A 14,691-nucleotide genomic window follows, 5' to 3' on the forward strand; every position below is an offset into this window, starting at 1 on the left:
GGCAGCTATTAGATTGTAATCAAGTGCAATACTGAAATACAACTGTGAACATTTCAAACCTGCAAACTGCGACACTTTAAATGAATGTGCAATAATACTATGTGCAATATGACAACCCTCGTGTACAGAAGGTTTCAGAGATAGGAAATGTTAGGATATTTATAGCATAGCATAGAGTACAGCACAGTGTTTTATTTGTATAGTATAGTATAGTGGATAGTGTATATAGCCTTTATTTATGTAAACCAGCTCTTTTTCCCTTCTTGTTTTTAGTATTTTTTTCCTAGCACCAGGGGAGCCCCCCCTCCCAAATGTCGTTGTATGGTACCTGCACTGTATTAATGACAATAAAGACCATTCATTCATTCATTCATTCATTCATCAAAGCAACAACTGAACAATTGGGAGGCATTTCAGACATCAAAGTGATAATTACATTTCCTTTACTTTAAGATAGACAAACTTGAAAAGCAATGAATTTATACAATCTTCTTGGCACAAATCATCTAGGCCAAATTACTAAGTGCTTGAAATTTAAAAGAAATGGAAGGAAATGTTCTATAAGCAATATTTAACTAATATATCAGCATGTTATATAATAATATTGACATGTTCCTTTTACATTTAAGACATACTTTTCAGAATGAATGAGGCCCTAAGGTGACTAAGAACACAATACCGTATGGCTATCAAGTATCGTATTAATGGAGTTAAATACAAATGAGGCTGTTTTAGTGATTCAACCACAGCCAAGGTTGTAAAATTGTTAATATCTTGAGTACTTAAGATATATGTAATGCCTATCAATCCTAAACCAAATAGTATGTTATCTTTAATATCTTAAATAGTATGTTATGTGCTGATCTACTTCTACAGCCAACAAATGCACATGAATGCTGCTTTCCAGCAGTGCTACAGTTTGGTAGTAACCTAGAAGTCAATGGAATCAAGGTGACTAAAGACTTATATTTGAGGGTCAAATTCCATGATGATATAATTGTATACGGGGCTGTAAAACATTATCATGTGGCACTCATGTCCAAAGGAATGGTGAAAATCAATTTCCAGGTTTCTTTTTTCTCCAGAAAAAACTGTTGTGGAATAAAGTGCCTCCTAGAGGAAACTCATAACCGTTCCTTTCTTTCCGACCTGGTGTGGCTCCAGAGCGTAGAACCGGATGACAATCCTGTCAAATACAAGTTAAAAGCATCATTGGATACCAATGTTCAAATGACAAAAACTCATTTGTTAGGTTATGTATAAATCTTTACATTAATCCAGCTTCAAATGTTTCCATTCCCCATAAACTATAATCCACTTCTGCATTTAATTTCTATGAATGAATCACAACAAATCCAAAAATGGCTTAAATTAGCTACCAGTCACACTGTATATATTTTTTTTGTTAGAGTAAAGCCAGATTCAAAAGCACAACAGTATAATTATTTTCAGAGAGGTGGAGCGCATTGTCCCATAGAAAGCAAAGAAATTAAATTCAAGTGCAAAAACAACATAACAGGGTGCAGTCAGTGTGAAGCAGTCGGTGGGCCTATGTCCTCATAACGGCACAGGAGTCTTTGGCTGTCAATACTGAGTAGTGCAACACAGAGTGATACTAACCGGTCCTCAGGAAGACCAAGTTCTCCGGTCAGGAACTTGAAGATGTTGGCGCTGTGCTCCTTGTTCTTCTCTGCGGTGTCTGTGACCCCGATGGCCGACACAGAGAGCAACACGCACGGAGAGCAACTCCCAGCGATCAGCATGGGCAGGCCAGGCTTCACCACCAAGATTATTCTCTGCAAAAATGACATGAAGTAATGAACTTTGAATGCCATCTTACATCATTCCTGGCTAGGCCACCACACAATGGTTAACTGCAATCCAAGAAGTAAAGACACGATAGAACTGGTGGTGATAATAAACATTGTGTTGATACAACACAGTCCAAGGACTACTCACTAGCCTAGTGGGCGGCTGTGGCGCAGGAGGTAGAGCCGGCGTCTAATGATCGCAAGGTTGGCAGATCGGCGGTTCGAGCCACGGCTGGCCACATGTCGAAGTGTCCTTGGGCATGACACTGAACCCCAAATTGCTCCCAGTGAGCAGGCCGGTGCCTTGCATGGTAGCTTGCCGCCATTGGTGTGTGTGAATGTGGGCCGTTGTAAAGCACTTTGGATAAAGGCGCTGTATAAGTGCAGTCCATTTACAATCTGAAGATACTATAAACGCATCATACTGATAGTGACTGGGAGTCAAAGGTGATGTTTTTCTTAATGAGGCATTTCTCAATTGTTAGAAACTCTATTTTGTGTGTGTGTGTGTGTGTGTGTGTGTGTGTGTGTGTGTTTAGCTGACACTTTTATCCAAAGCAACTTACAACTCAAGCGTTGTTAAGAGCCATGCTCTACCAACTGAGCCACAGAGGACCACTAACGATTCCTTGTTCTCTCCTTCGTCCTCCACTCGCTTCCTTCTCAAACGCCATTGATAGAGAATATCTAAAAGATCCTCCAATGCGTTTTTAGTAGAAAGTGAGCGCAGGACGGAGGAGAGGACACAAGGAAGTTTCTAACAAGGGCAAATAGTAAAATAATAATAATAATAATAATAATAATAATAATATTGTAAACAGTTACTAAATGCAGCTTTCTTGTCTAAAGAGTAAAAGTTGTGAAGCTGGGGTCATATCACAGAATGTCTACTAACATCATCTGAAGTCTTTGATATCAGATGTGTGATAGTGTCTGGAGATCAAAGTTGCCATGTGTTAAGGTCAATGCATTGCTTCCAACTGAGTCAGCGTTTTAGCGTTTTAGCGTTTTAGCGTTTTAGCGCCAGAGAAATGTAAAGCGAAGAGACTCAACCTCTCTCCACAGCGGATGCTGCCGTCTACAGGCGGCCAATGGAACATGGGCGACCCGGAGGCTGTAGGAAGGACTCACGTTTTGAGTCTCTCCGGTTTACATTTCTCGATCGATCTGATATAGAGAAATAGTCGGTGCAAGCCGTGATTGCGCAATGCGCATATAACATTAATAAACATTCAGTGACAAACTAAAACCAGGGTGTCTAAATAACAGTTAGACAAAAATCATGTCTGAACGCGACCTATATCCTTTCTTAATAGCTAAACCTACACTAGCCGATCTCTGACTATTATTATATAGTCTACCACACAACAACTAAATGCAATGTACAAATCATACGAGTCACATATGGCGCTATGGACAGGTGGCAATAACAGTTTAGAGAAGGCCTACTATCATAGAAACTAAATCATATGATTCTGAACTAAACTACTTTTTTACAACAATACTCACATCTTCGGGTTTTCCAAGAGCAGCAGCAGTTGCGGAGCACATCTTCTTCAAGAAGTCCTCGGGGAACTTACTGGCAGGTAAATTACTTTCTAAATCAATAAAAGGCATGGTTTAATTCTCTGCGGACACACACTAGAAAGGGCTAGAGATCCTGCTGGAGTTTCACCGGACTGTGATTGACATCTCTCTCCATTGGTCATAGGAACGCCTATTCATCTGGATCTGTGATTGGTCGGTTCCCACCGACGAATCAAGGGGGAGAAGGAGGGGGAATACTAGGCGAATAAATGATCATGGCCCAGTTGTTCAAAACCTAATCTGGATCAGAATGATCCTGATTCCTTTTTTGCTATCCAGGATCAGATCCATCAATCTGATCCAAAGTATCCAAACGTTTTGAACAACTGGGCCCTGAAGTTTTCTCCTTCAGTGTTTCCATAACACACGTTTTGTATGGTCTGAATTGGGAAATAAAAATAAAAATATTTCTGACTGACAGTAAAAACAGCAAAGAGGCATCCAGGAGAAAGTAAATAGCAGCTCTTTATTTCACAATCATATGTATTACCAAAATACCATCACAGCATATTTCATGTCAACAATGAGGAAACATTTTTTTCTTGTTTACAGTGGAGAGTTCAGATTGTCATCGGAGTGGCTTCAAACCAGTGATGTGACACCTAAAGAAAACAAAAGAAAAGGTCAATGCATTCTTAAAATGACAGAATCTGACAGAAAGATGATTCACTTACTTAGTCAAATGTATTTGTTGTAAGTCGCTTTGGATAAAGGCATCTGCTAAATGCCAAAAATGTAATGTAAATGTAATGAATCATTTATGACCAATTCAAATTATATAGCAAAGCAGTGGCTAAATGTTTAATTAGGGGTTGTAACAGATAATGTAATAACATACCAATAATGTAGCTTAATAAAGTTTGCATTTATAATGTAATAGACACAGATGACGATAACTTAATATAATAAACTTGTTGAATGCATATGCTATCAGGTGAGTACATTCAATGTTTTTGGTTTTGATTTGTTTAGGAAATGTAATAACAGTGTATTAGCAAATGAATTTGACCTATACATATTTATACCACAGTGAGTACATGCACCGCACAAAACAAAGCAAGCACAGACAGTATGTGGCAGTTCTAATATTCATTGGTAATTTGAGGTCTACTTTAAACCAGACAAATACTGAAATATCCAAATATTCTATTGTCACCATATCCAGTCCTTTGAGATGGTAAGTTGAGATGGTAAACTCACTCCGCAACTTCAAACACCTCTACCTACCCGCACTGTTGAATTGCTAGCTTTTTGATAGCGTAGCTGGTGTACATCGGGTATTTGAGGAGAGAGTCAGGTGTGTTGGCAAGTAAGAGGTCACAAGTTCGAGACTCGGTTGGAGCGACTCAAATGGCGGTGCGACTGTTTCTTTTCAACACCTTGACGTCTATTGCATGAAGGTAGTGGTTTTAGGGCTGGTTTCTAAGACTAGGTACATGATCGATCAACCATTAGTAGAAGCCTTACCATATGAGTGCTTGCACTGTTTGAGAGCCTCGTTGAAACCCTCACATAGGGTGAGGTCTCCCTGGTTGGTGGCACAGTCAAGGAACTGTCGGACCTCAAACTGGCACGGGCTGGTGGACTGGGAGGGGGCTGGTCGAGGAGCTTCCTGGAATGGCAGAGGGAGGTGATCAACAACGCTGAGCTGCCTTGTCTTCATAGACAGTGAACTGAGAGTGAGTTGGACTGGTGCTCACGAGTGCTCATGGGGTCATGAGTTTAAATCCCACCTGGGAACACCACCACTAGTGTGCCCTTGAGTAAGACACCCTAAATTACTCCACACACAGAGACTGTCCCTGTAATCTCGAATTGTAAGTCGCTTTGGATAAAAGTGTCTGCTAAATGGTTAACATGTAAAACGTCTTCACAGGTCTGACAGAGGTACCTTGACCTCAGTGGGAACGACTACAGCGAAGTAAAGGTGAAAAAAGTTACAAAAAGAAAATGCATCCACTGTGTCACCAGTTGCGTCACGGTGTGTCACCGGTTCCCTCCTATTGTCGCTGTGATGACCTACTTTACCTGGTATGTGCTGGCAGGCTTGGCTGGCTCTGGGCTGCTGCTGCCTCCGCTGAAGGCGCCTGTGAGGGCACTGCCCAAAACGCTGCCCACGGCTGACCCTACGGCCACACCGGCCACCGTGGTGGCCATCTGAGCCATCATGCTGGGCTGGGCAGACACAGGGGCCAGGGCAGAGGGGGGAGGGGGCGCATGGGCCGGGGCCGGGGCGTAGGATGGAGCTGGGCTGGAGATAGAGAAGATAACACACTGAATATAATGGTCATGAGATGGCCACACACACTCAGCATGCAGCAAGGTCATACACACAGAACACTAAATGCAAACATTAATGTGAAAAAAAGACCTTTTATCTGTTCTTACAACATGACCACCCACATTAGCCAAGGCCTGTGACATATGATGTATGAAGGTGTTACATGACAGGTTGACATGGCTGTAGTTACAGTGACGACCAGTAACTGTCATGAAGTGTCAAAGGGTACTACCAACCAATAGACTTTATATGTATCAAACTCTGGACTACAACGTTGCTGATAAAACATTGTTTGTTAATCGTTCAAGACTTACCTCGCGGGTGCAGAAGTACGACTGCGGCTTCCTCGTGCCATCTTTTGATGTATTTTAGGCTCTTGTGTATCTATTCAAGCCTTTCTTTCAGGACTTGTATTCGTATATGGAAATCTAATGCGCGTCTAAAGCCTGCTGTTGTTACTTAAAGACGGGTAGTATTCGATTAGACTGCGAAGGACGGTGGCCTGTAAGGTCACCGGCGAGGCGAGGGCGGAGCAGCAGAAAAGCATCAGAAATGTACCACGTGTCGCCTCTACCGTTTCCTCTACCTTCTACCTTTCATTGATGCTGCCCTTATTCTTTTTAATGTGTCTGTGTTTTACCGTTTCTATTGAGATTTTTGCAATACATTCTTTTCAGCCGCTATGTGAATGCAGTCGGCCATCAGTCAGTGGGCCACCAGGTTCTAATGTCATCAAGCCTGGCCCGGTTCGCCCGGTTCCACCGGATCATCGCCTGGTAAAATAATCAAATGCCTCCACTAGTGGATGACGGCTTTAACACGTGCCAATGACCTTGTGCGAAGTTGACCATACAGCGCATGTGCGAACTCCACTGATCTGTATACGGTGTAGACAACGCGCTGTCATTCATCCGTTATATATGTGTACTGTGTATATCCGTTATATATGTGTACTGTGTATATGTCCTATATATATATATATATATATATATATATATATATATATATATATATATATATATACACGTGTATGTGTACTGGACAACGTTTAAAATTAACTTCTAACTAGACTAAAGGCATCTCCAATGGCGACGTTCCATTGATTCAGTGGCGGACAAGGCATACTCTGCCTAGGAAACAATTGACTTTACGATAGACGTTCTAGCCGTTTCTCTAAACGTAGGATAATCAGTTATATTAAAAAAAACATGTTTATAGGCGCGACTACCTGTCCTCAAAGGTCCACAGCGCTTACTCTATTATTATATAATTAGCCTATATAGACCTAAAGGAGTATGTGTATAAATGTGTTTTATCCCGATGTGAAAAATGCAAGTCTAAGATTTACAATAAGGCTAATTTCAAATGATAAAACACTTGCTTTAGATTGATATTTCTTCTTAATGCCTTTAATGAGAGGTCTAACTGTAACAAAAACAAGAATGGCATATTAGTTGTGATGCTGTTGTGATTTATAGTTAAAAACAACAACAATAACAAGACAATAATGCTGCTTTCATGGAATGTCATACCTGCAATGGCACATGAGCACCTTTCTCTGTCATAGCAGTACAGTAAATGCAGGCAAAGATGCTTTCTCATTAATGTTGTATTATTATGTACTTATTGGCATGTAACACAACCTATCCAGGTCACCAGACATGCAGAAGGAGCTGTTTATATAACCTGTATAACCCATGTTTGGTGCTGAATTCAGTCTATTGAGTTCTATACATTTACCTCAGCCTGACACATCTCCTCTGTGCTCTGTCAATCTGATTCTACAATTAATGGGAATTGTGTGATATTCTGTGCATGTATTTCACCTGTATAGTTATTAGAAGTATAGCTATAACTCAGGCTGTCTACCTTGAAATCACAGGCCTACTGTGGAACTATTTAGTGGGGAAATCTGCATGGTAACGGTGATGTAGGCCTACTTACTGTCAAACTAGTTTCTGCATGCCGATGAACAACATATGGTTTTTAAAAATCCAAATGTGTTAAGATCCAGGACTGCCTTGGAGTTGGATTTTTGTCTCCACTCCCACTTGGCTTTGGCTTCAATAGTCACAAACATAAGATTAACAAACACAACCTACAAAGCTACAATACAAAACTACAGCTGTACTAACTAAACCAACACAAAACAACTCTCAAGTTGTAGTCTGGCCCACTGGCAGCAAGTGTGTGTGAGTGTCTCTCCCAGGCTTTTCTCCTCCCTCCACCCTTGATTGAGGATTGAGCACAGGTGTGCCCAATCAGGCCATCACCATGATGGTTCACGGCAGGATTTGTTTGAAAGCAGTGAGTGAGGTGAGGGCGGTGAGTTTGAGGGTGTTCTGTAACTAACGAAATATAACAATTATTTATTTAGCTACAGTATAATTGTGTGTGCTAAATTAATTTATGAACCAGCATTGCTAAGGACAGTTCCAAGCTCGACTTCAGTCAACCCATTTTGAATTGTTCTTTTGGGGTTTTACTGTCCGGTTTGTCGTTCATTAGTCGTATGTTTGTCAGAGTCCATTTCTGAATTTGACTCTCTAAAACCTCGCTGACTGGTGGACTTCGGTAAAGGTGAGATAGATTATGTTATTAACACATTGCTGATTTATAGATGTATGGTACAGTATAAACTGCAAAAACGGCAGAGTTCGCTAACGCACTGACTCAATGTATTTCAACGTTTGAAACGTGGATGCATGGAGCTGAGAGTGACGCAGTAGAAGGTTGGGGGAAGGAGAAACGCAGAACGCTTGATATACTTTTATATATACCTGATATAGCTATATATATTGATATACTTTGTTGAAAACTATCAGCGTAACCATAACCAATGTCAGTTTGGATGCACATTCCAAACAATAGTATTTGAATGCTGCTGCATGAATGCCAGTGATCGTTTTAGGATAAAAGTAAGTGTTGTATTTGATCCTAGGCCTAGCTTGCTAGCATAGCTCTTTCATTTGATGTCTTTTTTATTTTTTCAACTAACGAATTCATCACTAATTTCTGCTCATTTCATTTTCTTCTCTTATTGGGAGCGGGCTGGTGATAGAAGCTGAATTTGGCGAGGCCGAGGCCACAAAAGAAAGGCATAGCTAACAGAATGGCCTTCACATCAACTTGCACTCCCACGAAGACCACTGCTACACTTGAGGAGCTGCAACGCTTCGAAGACACTGGTAGGCTAAACACGAGCTTTACGAAACCATTGTGAACTATTCCTGCACTCATCTCTTGAAAGTCCTTAAGATCTTACAGTGTGAAAAAATTAGGACACTACATCAATATTTGATCTTTCAAACAATATCTATAGATAAAGGTGATGTAATTTAACCAAAAACAATGAAAATGTAACTTATCATGTATAACAAACTATGAACAAAGATGCCAATTCCTATACTGAGGAAAAAGTTAGGACACCCTATGTAGGGTGTCCACACAAATCATTTTGCTTTCACTTTAGATTAAAATAAATATGTCCATCACATAGAGAATTGCATGAGAAAATCATGTATGGTTCAAAAGTGATCAAGGTTTACCTCTTTACATATACATGCTAATTACTGGAATTTATATCAATAGAATCTAGAACTAACAAGGTGTCACTGCTATGCAGAAATGGAACACACATGATGAAATTCAACTTTATCTTTTAAACTATTCATTTTTATTACATAAAACTATAGCCTATCTGAATTTTAAGACTGAAGATTTTTCAAGTTTTATTTGTTTAGTTATATTGCCACCATCTCTCAATATTGTTAAAATTAAAATCAAATGTCCATATGTTAAAATATTGAAAAAGACAGATTTTCTTAGGATGTCCTTCCTATCTTTTTCACATATTCCTATCTTATATACTATATGTATATTTAAAAAGAACCACACTTTACCCAACGTTTGAATTGAGTGATGTTGATTTCTCATTCACATTTCTCTTACCATTGCTCATAGAAATAACAGATGCCAGTGACCCAAACAAACTCCTTCAGTGTCCATATGACAAGAACCACCAGATCCGTGGCAGCCGCTTCCCATACCATCTGATCAAGTGCAGTAAGGTAAGAACTGTAGTGCTTGTCGTGGAATAACTGTTGTAGGAGTAGTCTGCCGTTGCAGACATTGAAATCTCAAATGAGATGTTCTCAAATATGCTCTTTTTCGTAAAGCATCTTTTTCATCTTTTTAGAATCACCCAGAACTGGCCAATACATTGAAAACCTGCCCTTTCAATGCCCGCCACCTGATGCCCAAAAATGAGCTATCACACCACATCCTGAACTGTGAGGACAGGAGATCTGTGAATAGCGAAGACCGTAAGATTTAAATGTTGTTGTATCTTCAATGATACTATCTTTGTCAATAAAACCCATTTGCTCCTTGTAGTGAGTCTAACCAGGTTCTTTGGTTAACAGTGGACAGTGCTGAGGTGAAGAGCAAGTGGCACGTCCCTGTCAGCACCTGGACATTACCAAACACCAATTGTGAGGAGGACTGGGATGCAGGTCGGTACTCTAGTGAGCTGGGCCTGTGATTAATTCAAGCCCAAAGATGCTTTTATGACTTTAAATGTGAGTGACTAAATATCCCAGTGTGAAGTTGATGCACACTTGAGCCAATGCAAATTTCAGATGTACAGATGCCGTGCTAATTAAGTGACATACTGATCATTTCTATGCATAACTGAATGCATTGGGGAGCTGTCCCTAATTCGGGCAACCATTTAATTTTCAAAGCATGCCCAGCAGGGTGTGGAACAAGGAAAGGTTATTGTATGATGTTGTAATAATAATGCTGTTTCTGTTGTTGCAGAGATAGATGACGTTGCGCCTCCTTTCGTGTGGGGCGTGTCCCGTGCTCCAAAGACCCTTCCCTGGAAAATGTGTAAGTAATATTTTACTGTCAGACAGTTTGGTTACTGAAGCAAAATGTAAAGTGCTAAAAAAAAGAAAAATGTTTTGCTGTACTTCTTTGATTTAAACCCTGTGCCCTTGATTTAAACCCTGTGCCCGTTGGATTGGGTTTTATTTTCAAAAGTACACATGAATGAACCCTTGCCAGGGGAAACTTGGAACACATCCTTAAAACATTTAACACCCTAAAGGCCCCTGCCCACTGTGCGATGTTATGTCGGTGAACCCCTCACACTGCACGACTGAAAGTTTCAGTCCTACCGTCTCCGACTTGATCAGACCTTACGACGTGCGTGCTCACACTGTACGATTGTGCTCACACTGTACGATTGCTCTCAGCCACGATTGTCATCCACGATTGCTTGTGACGCGACTTGTGCAGTTGTTGAAATTGTTCGATTGTGAACTGTAAACAATACAAAGGTTCCTACCGTGAGTCAGAAATGGCGGACCAACAGCAATTAGCTCACTTTACCTACTAGTTTTTAATTCACTGCGATGGAAGTCGCTTTGGATAAAAGCATCAGCTAAATGGCATTCCATAGGTAGTATTCCTCCACAGTAAAAGACTGTGGTGCAGACCTGGTGTGGGAATAGAGGGACTCTGTGGTCCAGCCTCTTTGAGGAGCTGAGAGGAGCAGAACTTGCTGCTGTTATACCCAATCTTCTCCGGTGGGAAACTAGCCCCACCTTGTGGTTCAGAGGACTCTTACTATCCCCTTTTGGATGTGTCATTTTAGTAATGCCAGGAGCTTCATGGTAATTCAGAACGATGTGTTAATATACTTAGACTGACTCTCTCTCTCTCTCTCTCTCTCTCTCTCTCTCTCTCTCTCTCTCTCTCTCTCTCTCTCTCTCTCTCTCTCTCTCTCTCTCTCTCTCTCTCTCTCTCTCTCTCTCTCTCTCTCTCTCTCTCTCTCTCTCTCTCTCTCTCTCTCTCTCTCTCTCTCTCTCTCTCTCTCTCTCTCTCTCTCTCTCTCTCTCTCTCTCTCCCCCCCTCCTTAGAGTCCACTCCTCTCCTCACCACTCCTCCTCCGCAGATTGTTCAAGGGAGTTTCGGGCCCACTGAACACACTGACCCTGCCCAGAGGAATCGTTCCGTCCCTCTGGGCCACCCTCGCCTCTTCTCTTTGTAAATTGTATATACAGTATGCTAGAGAAATGCCAAAACCTCTTTGTTTTTCATATTATTCTCAAAAACGTCAAACATTGACTGGTGTAAACAAGTTTTGTCTTACAATAAATTTCTCAAGATAAAAGTAAAGCAGGGCTTTTATTTGTCCCCTCTCCTGTATTGAAATATGAAACAGTATCAGTTTTTAAAGCTTTTCTGCACCTTCACAAAACACTATACATTAATGTACTGAAATGAACAAGGAAAACTGCTTTTCTACACCTTCACAAAACAAAAGTCTGTACATTAATGAACTGAAATGAACAAGGAAAACTGCTTTTCTACACCTTCACAAAACAAAAGTCTGTACATTAATGAACTGAAATGAACAAGGAAAACTGCTTTTCTACACCTTCACAAAACAAAAGTCTGTACATTAATGAACTGAAATGAACAGAACAATGTGTCAGTGGGGCACATCTCTAGGTTTTTAGCTGTTCTGTTCCTCTGAAAGCATCCCCATGAAGCTTTGGGTTTGTGTGTGGGTTGGTGTGCGGGCATAACCCTGCAGGGGCATATAAGATGAGTGAGGCACTGGCATTGGTGTGGAAAGTCCATACATGGGCTCATGCAGTCGGTGTTGGGGAGTGGCTGGGCCTCCTGATGCATAGGATGACATTGATGACATCAAACCCCTGGCATGTTCTGATTCTTGGGCATCATACAATAATTCCATTATATTACTTTTAACCCTGACTTTTATGGCTGGATCTTTAACTTGGCGCAATTCACTTGCTACCTGCTTAGCAAATGTGTCCTCATTATCTGGTGGTTTGAAAGCACCTGCCATCTGCTTCAGTATTGCTAGTTTTTGGAACTCTACATTCCCCTCAGAAGCCTTTCTCTTTCCCTGACGCTGCGGTGCGTGGGACCTTGTCTGGGCGTCTTCCTCAGTGGGAGTCATATCGGCTACGTTTACTGGAGTAGAGCTTCTTATGGTAAGTGGGGTGCCTGGTCTTGAGCTCATGGGTGATATGTGGGGTGACTGCACAGCACTCATGGCAGGGTCACGTGAAGTCACATGTGACCCTTCACTCTCCACATCAAGCTCTCTTTCTGGACCTGCATCTGTCTGCCTCTGATCTTGTGTATCATCATCCAGTGGTGTTTCAGGAGGGTCTTCTGTTGAACTATTCAACTACAAAAAAAAGGCACAGCTCAGTAGCAGTCATTCCACACTTATGCGTTTGTGTATTAGTGTGTGTGTGTGTGTGTGTCAGTCATCCAAGCAAACCAACACATATTATTGTAAAGCAATAATTAGATTAGATTCAACTTTATTGTCATTGCAGAAGTACCAGGGGGCCGTTCCACTAAGCGAGATTAACTCTGATCCAAGCGATTAACTCTGATCCAGGTTTAAATAAGCTTGCGGTCGGTTCCATCAATGTGGCTCAAATAATTCGCTGCTTGGTTGCTATGCAACATATCCTTCTGAGTCAGATATAATTAGCCTGGTCCCGAGCAGACTTACAGGCTGGCTAACGTAATGCGTGCATCAAAAAAGGCTCACAGGCGGAAACTATATCCCGAACGACAGTTCCTCGAGTGTCTTTTAGGAAATATTAGTTCCCACTTCACACGAGATAGATAGATTAGATAGTTTGACTGTGTGATAGATAGATAATTTGATAATTTGAAAGTGTGATCGATCGATAGATAACCTGATATTTTGAAACTGTGATAGATAGATCGATCGATAGATAAATAAATTAAAAAGTGTAAAAAATTAAATTAAATAAATAGGTATGTCTATCAACTTGCATTGCTGTTGTCACAGTGGTCTGGCTGGCGCAGTGGTTAAGACAACTAGCTAAGGTTGCGGGTTCGAGACTTGATTTAAGTGATTCTTTTTTTTTTTTTACATTTAACCGAAGCCTTCATGCAAATCGATTTACAACATATATATATATATATATATATATATATATATATATATATATATATATGTCTAAGTGAATCATCTATCCATCAGTAATCGTAAGAAAAAATAATCTATGCCAAATCCAGGGTCTAGTTTAAGAACATAATTTACTCAGAAAGGCTTCAAACACCATTGTAATCGTGTCAGTTATTGTAAATTAGCCTGCACCATCATTTTATAGCCTATATACTTACTATTACTATATTTTAGATGAGATTTTAGATTAGATTCAGACAACGAAATGCAATAAAAAAGTGTGTCTGAAGAGGGATTCGAACCACCGTCTTAAAAAGACGAATAAATACCACGGCAGCGGTAAATACCACTAGGCCATCTTGACGATAAGACGATTTTAGCCTGCTGCTGATATCACCACAGTAGTAAATATTCATTTATTAAAATATGAACATATAACAATAACTAGGGCTAGTATGACCTACGCATTTAATCGGTCAGCAATTTCTTGCCAAACCATTTCCCTCGCCTTGTTAATTGCGGCAGTATTGCACTATTTTACATCTTATTTTTCCGTCTTCATAAAGATCAATAATTCGGAATGCTGCGCAAATGTAGGACCCCTGCAGAGTGGAGTATCTTCATTTCGACAGATCGACTCTTCGGGGCTCTTTATGTCTGCATGCACGCGCCCATATCGAGGATTTGTAAACCGGTGTTCTGTGAACACTGATGACACAAGCCTGATCCTCGTTCGAGGAATCACCTGAGGCTTGAATTCCAATCCCGAGTTGCCTGATCGCCTGATTTATTTCAATCGCCGATATACTATTCCACTTTAGTGGAACGGCCCCCAGACCACAAAATGCAGTTCAGCATCTAACCAGAAGTGTAAATAGTGATGTAAGAACATGATATAAACTACAACTATAGTACAATTAGTACAGTTTCTGTGGAGACAGCCAGTAGAGGGCAGGTCAGTGGCCTCTGGGACACCCGCCGGTGAAGACCGCGTGTATCTAGCCCACCCAGGGGCC

At 40.8% G+C, this 14,691-nt stretch overlaps 2 protein-coding genes across 2 annotated transcripts; both read right to left on the reverse strand.

Annotated features, from left to right (window-relative positions):
- Window positions 1-359: 359 nt before the first annotated feature.
- On the reverse strand, window positions 360-3,493 carry ddt (D-dopachrome tautomerase). Its single transcript, XM_080525445.1, has 3 exons — window positions 3,321-3,493; window positions 1,621-1,796; window positions 360-1,186 (listed from the first exon to the last, which is right to left on the reverse strand). The coding sequence occupies exons 1-3, from the start codon at window positions 3,426-3,428 to the stop codon at window positions 1,114-1,116; spliced, it is 357 nt and encodes a 118-aa protein (XP_080381571.1). The 5' UTR covers window positions 3,429-3,493; the 3' UTR covers window positions 360-1,113.
- Window positions 3,494-3,851: 358 nt separating this feature from the next.
- On the reverse strand, window positions 3,852-6,129 carry chchd10 (coiled-coil-helix-coiled-coil-helix domain containing 10). The gene is made up of 4 exons (XM_080525905.1): window positions 5,994-6,129; window positions 5,427-5,649; window positions 4,866-5,010; window positions 3,852-4,000 (listed from the first exon to the last, which is right to left on the reverse strand). The coding sequence occupies exons 1-4, from the start codon at window positions 6,032-6,034 to the stop codon at window positions 3,981-3,983; spliced, it is 429 nt and encodes a 142-aa protein (XP_080382031.1). The 5' UTR covers window positions 6,035-6,129; the 3' UTR covers window positions 3,852-3,980.
- Between the last annotated feature and the right edge of the window lie 8,562 nt (window positions 6,130-14,691).

The sequence above is a fragment of the Nansenia antarctica genome (assembly GCF_963989245.1).
Source record: "Nansenia antarctica genome assembly, chromosome: 3".
Classification (NCBI taxonomy): Eukaryota; Metazoa; Chordata; class Actinopteri; order Argentiniformes; family Microstomatidae; genus Nansenia; species Nansenia antarctica.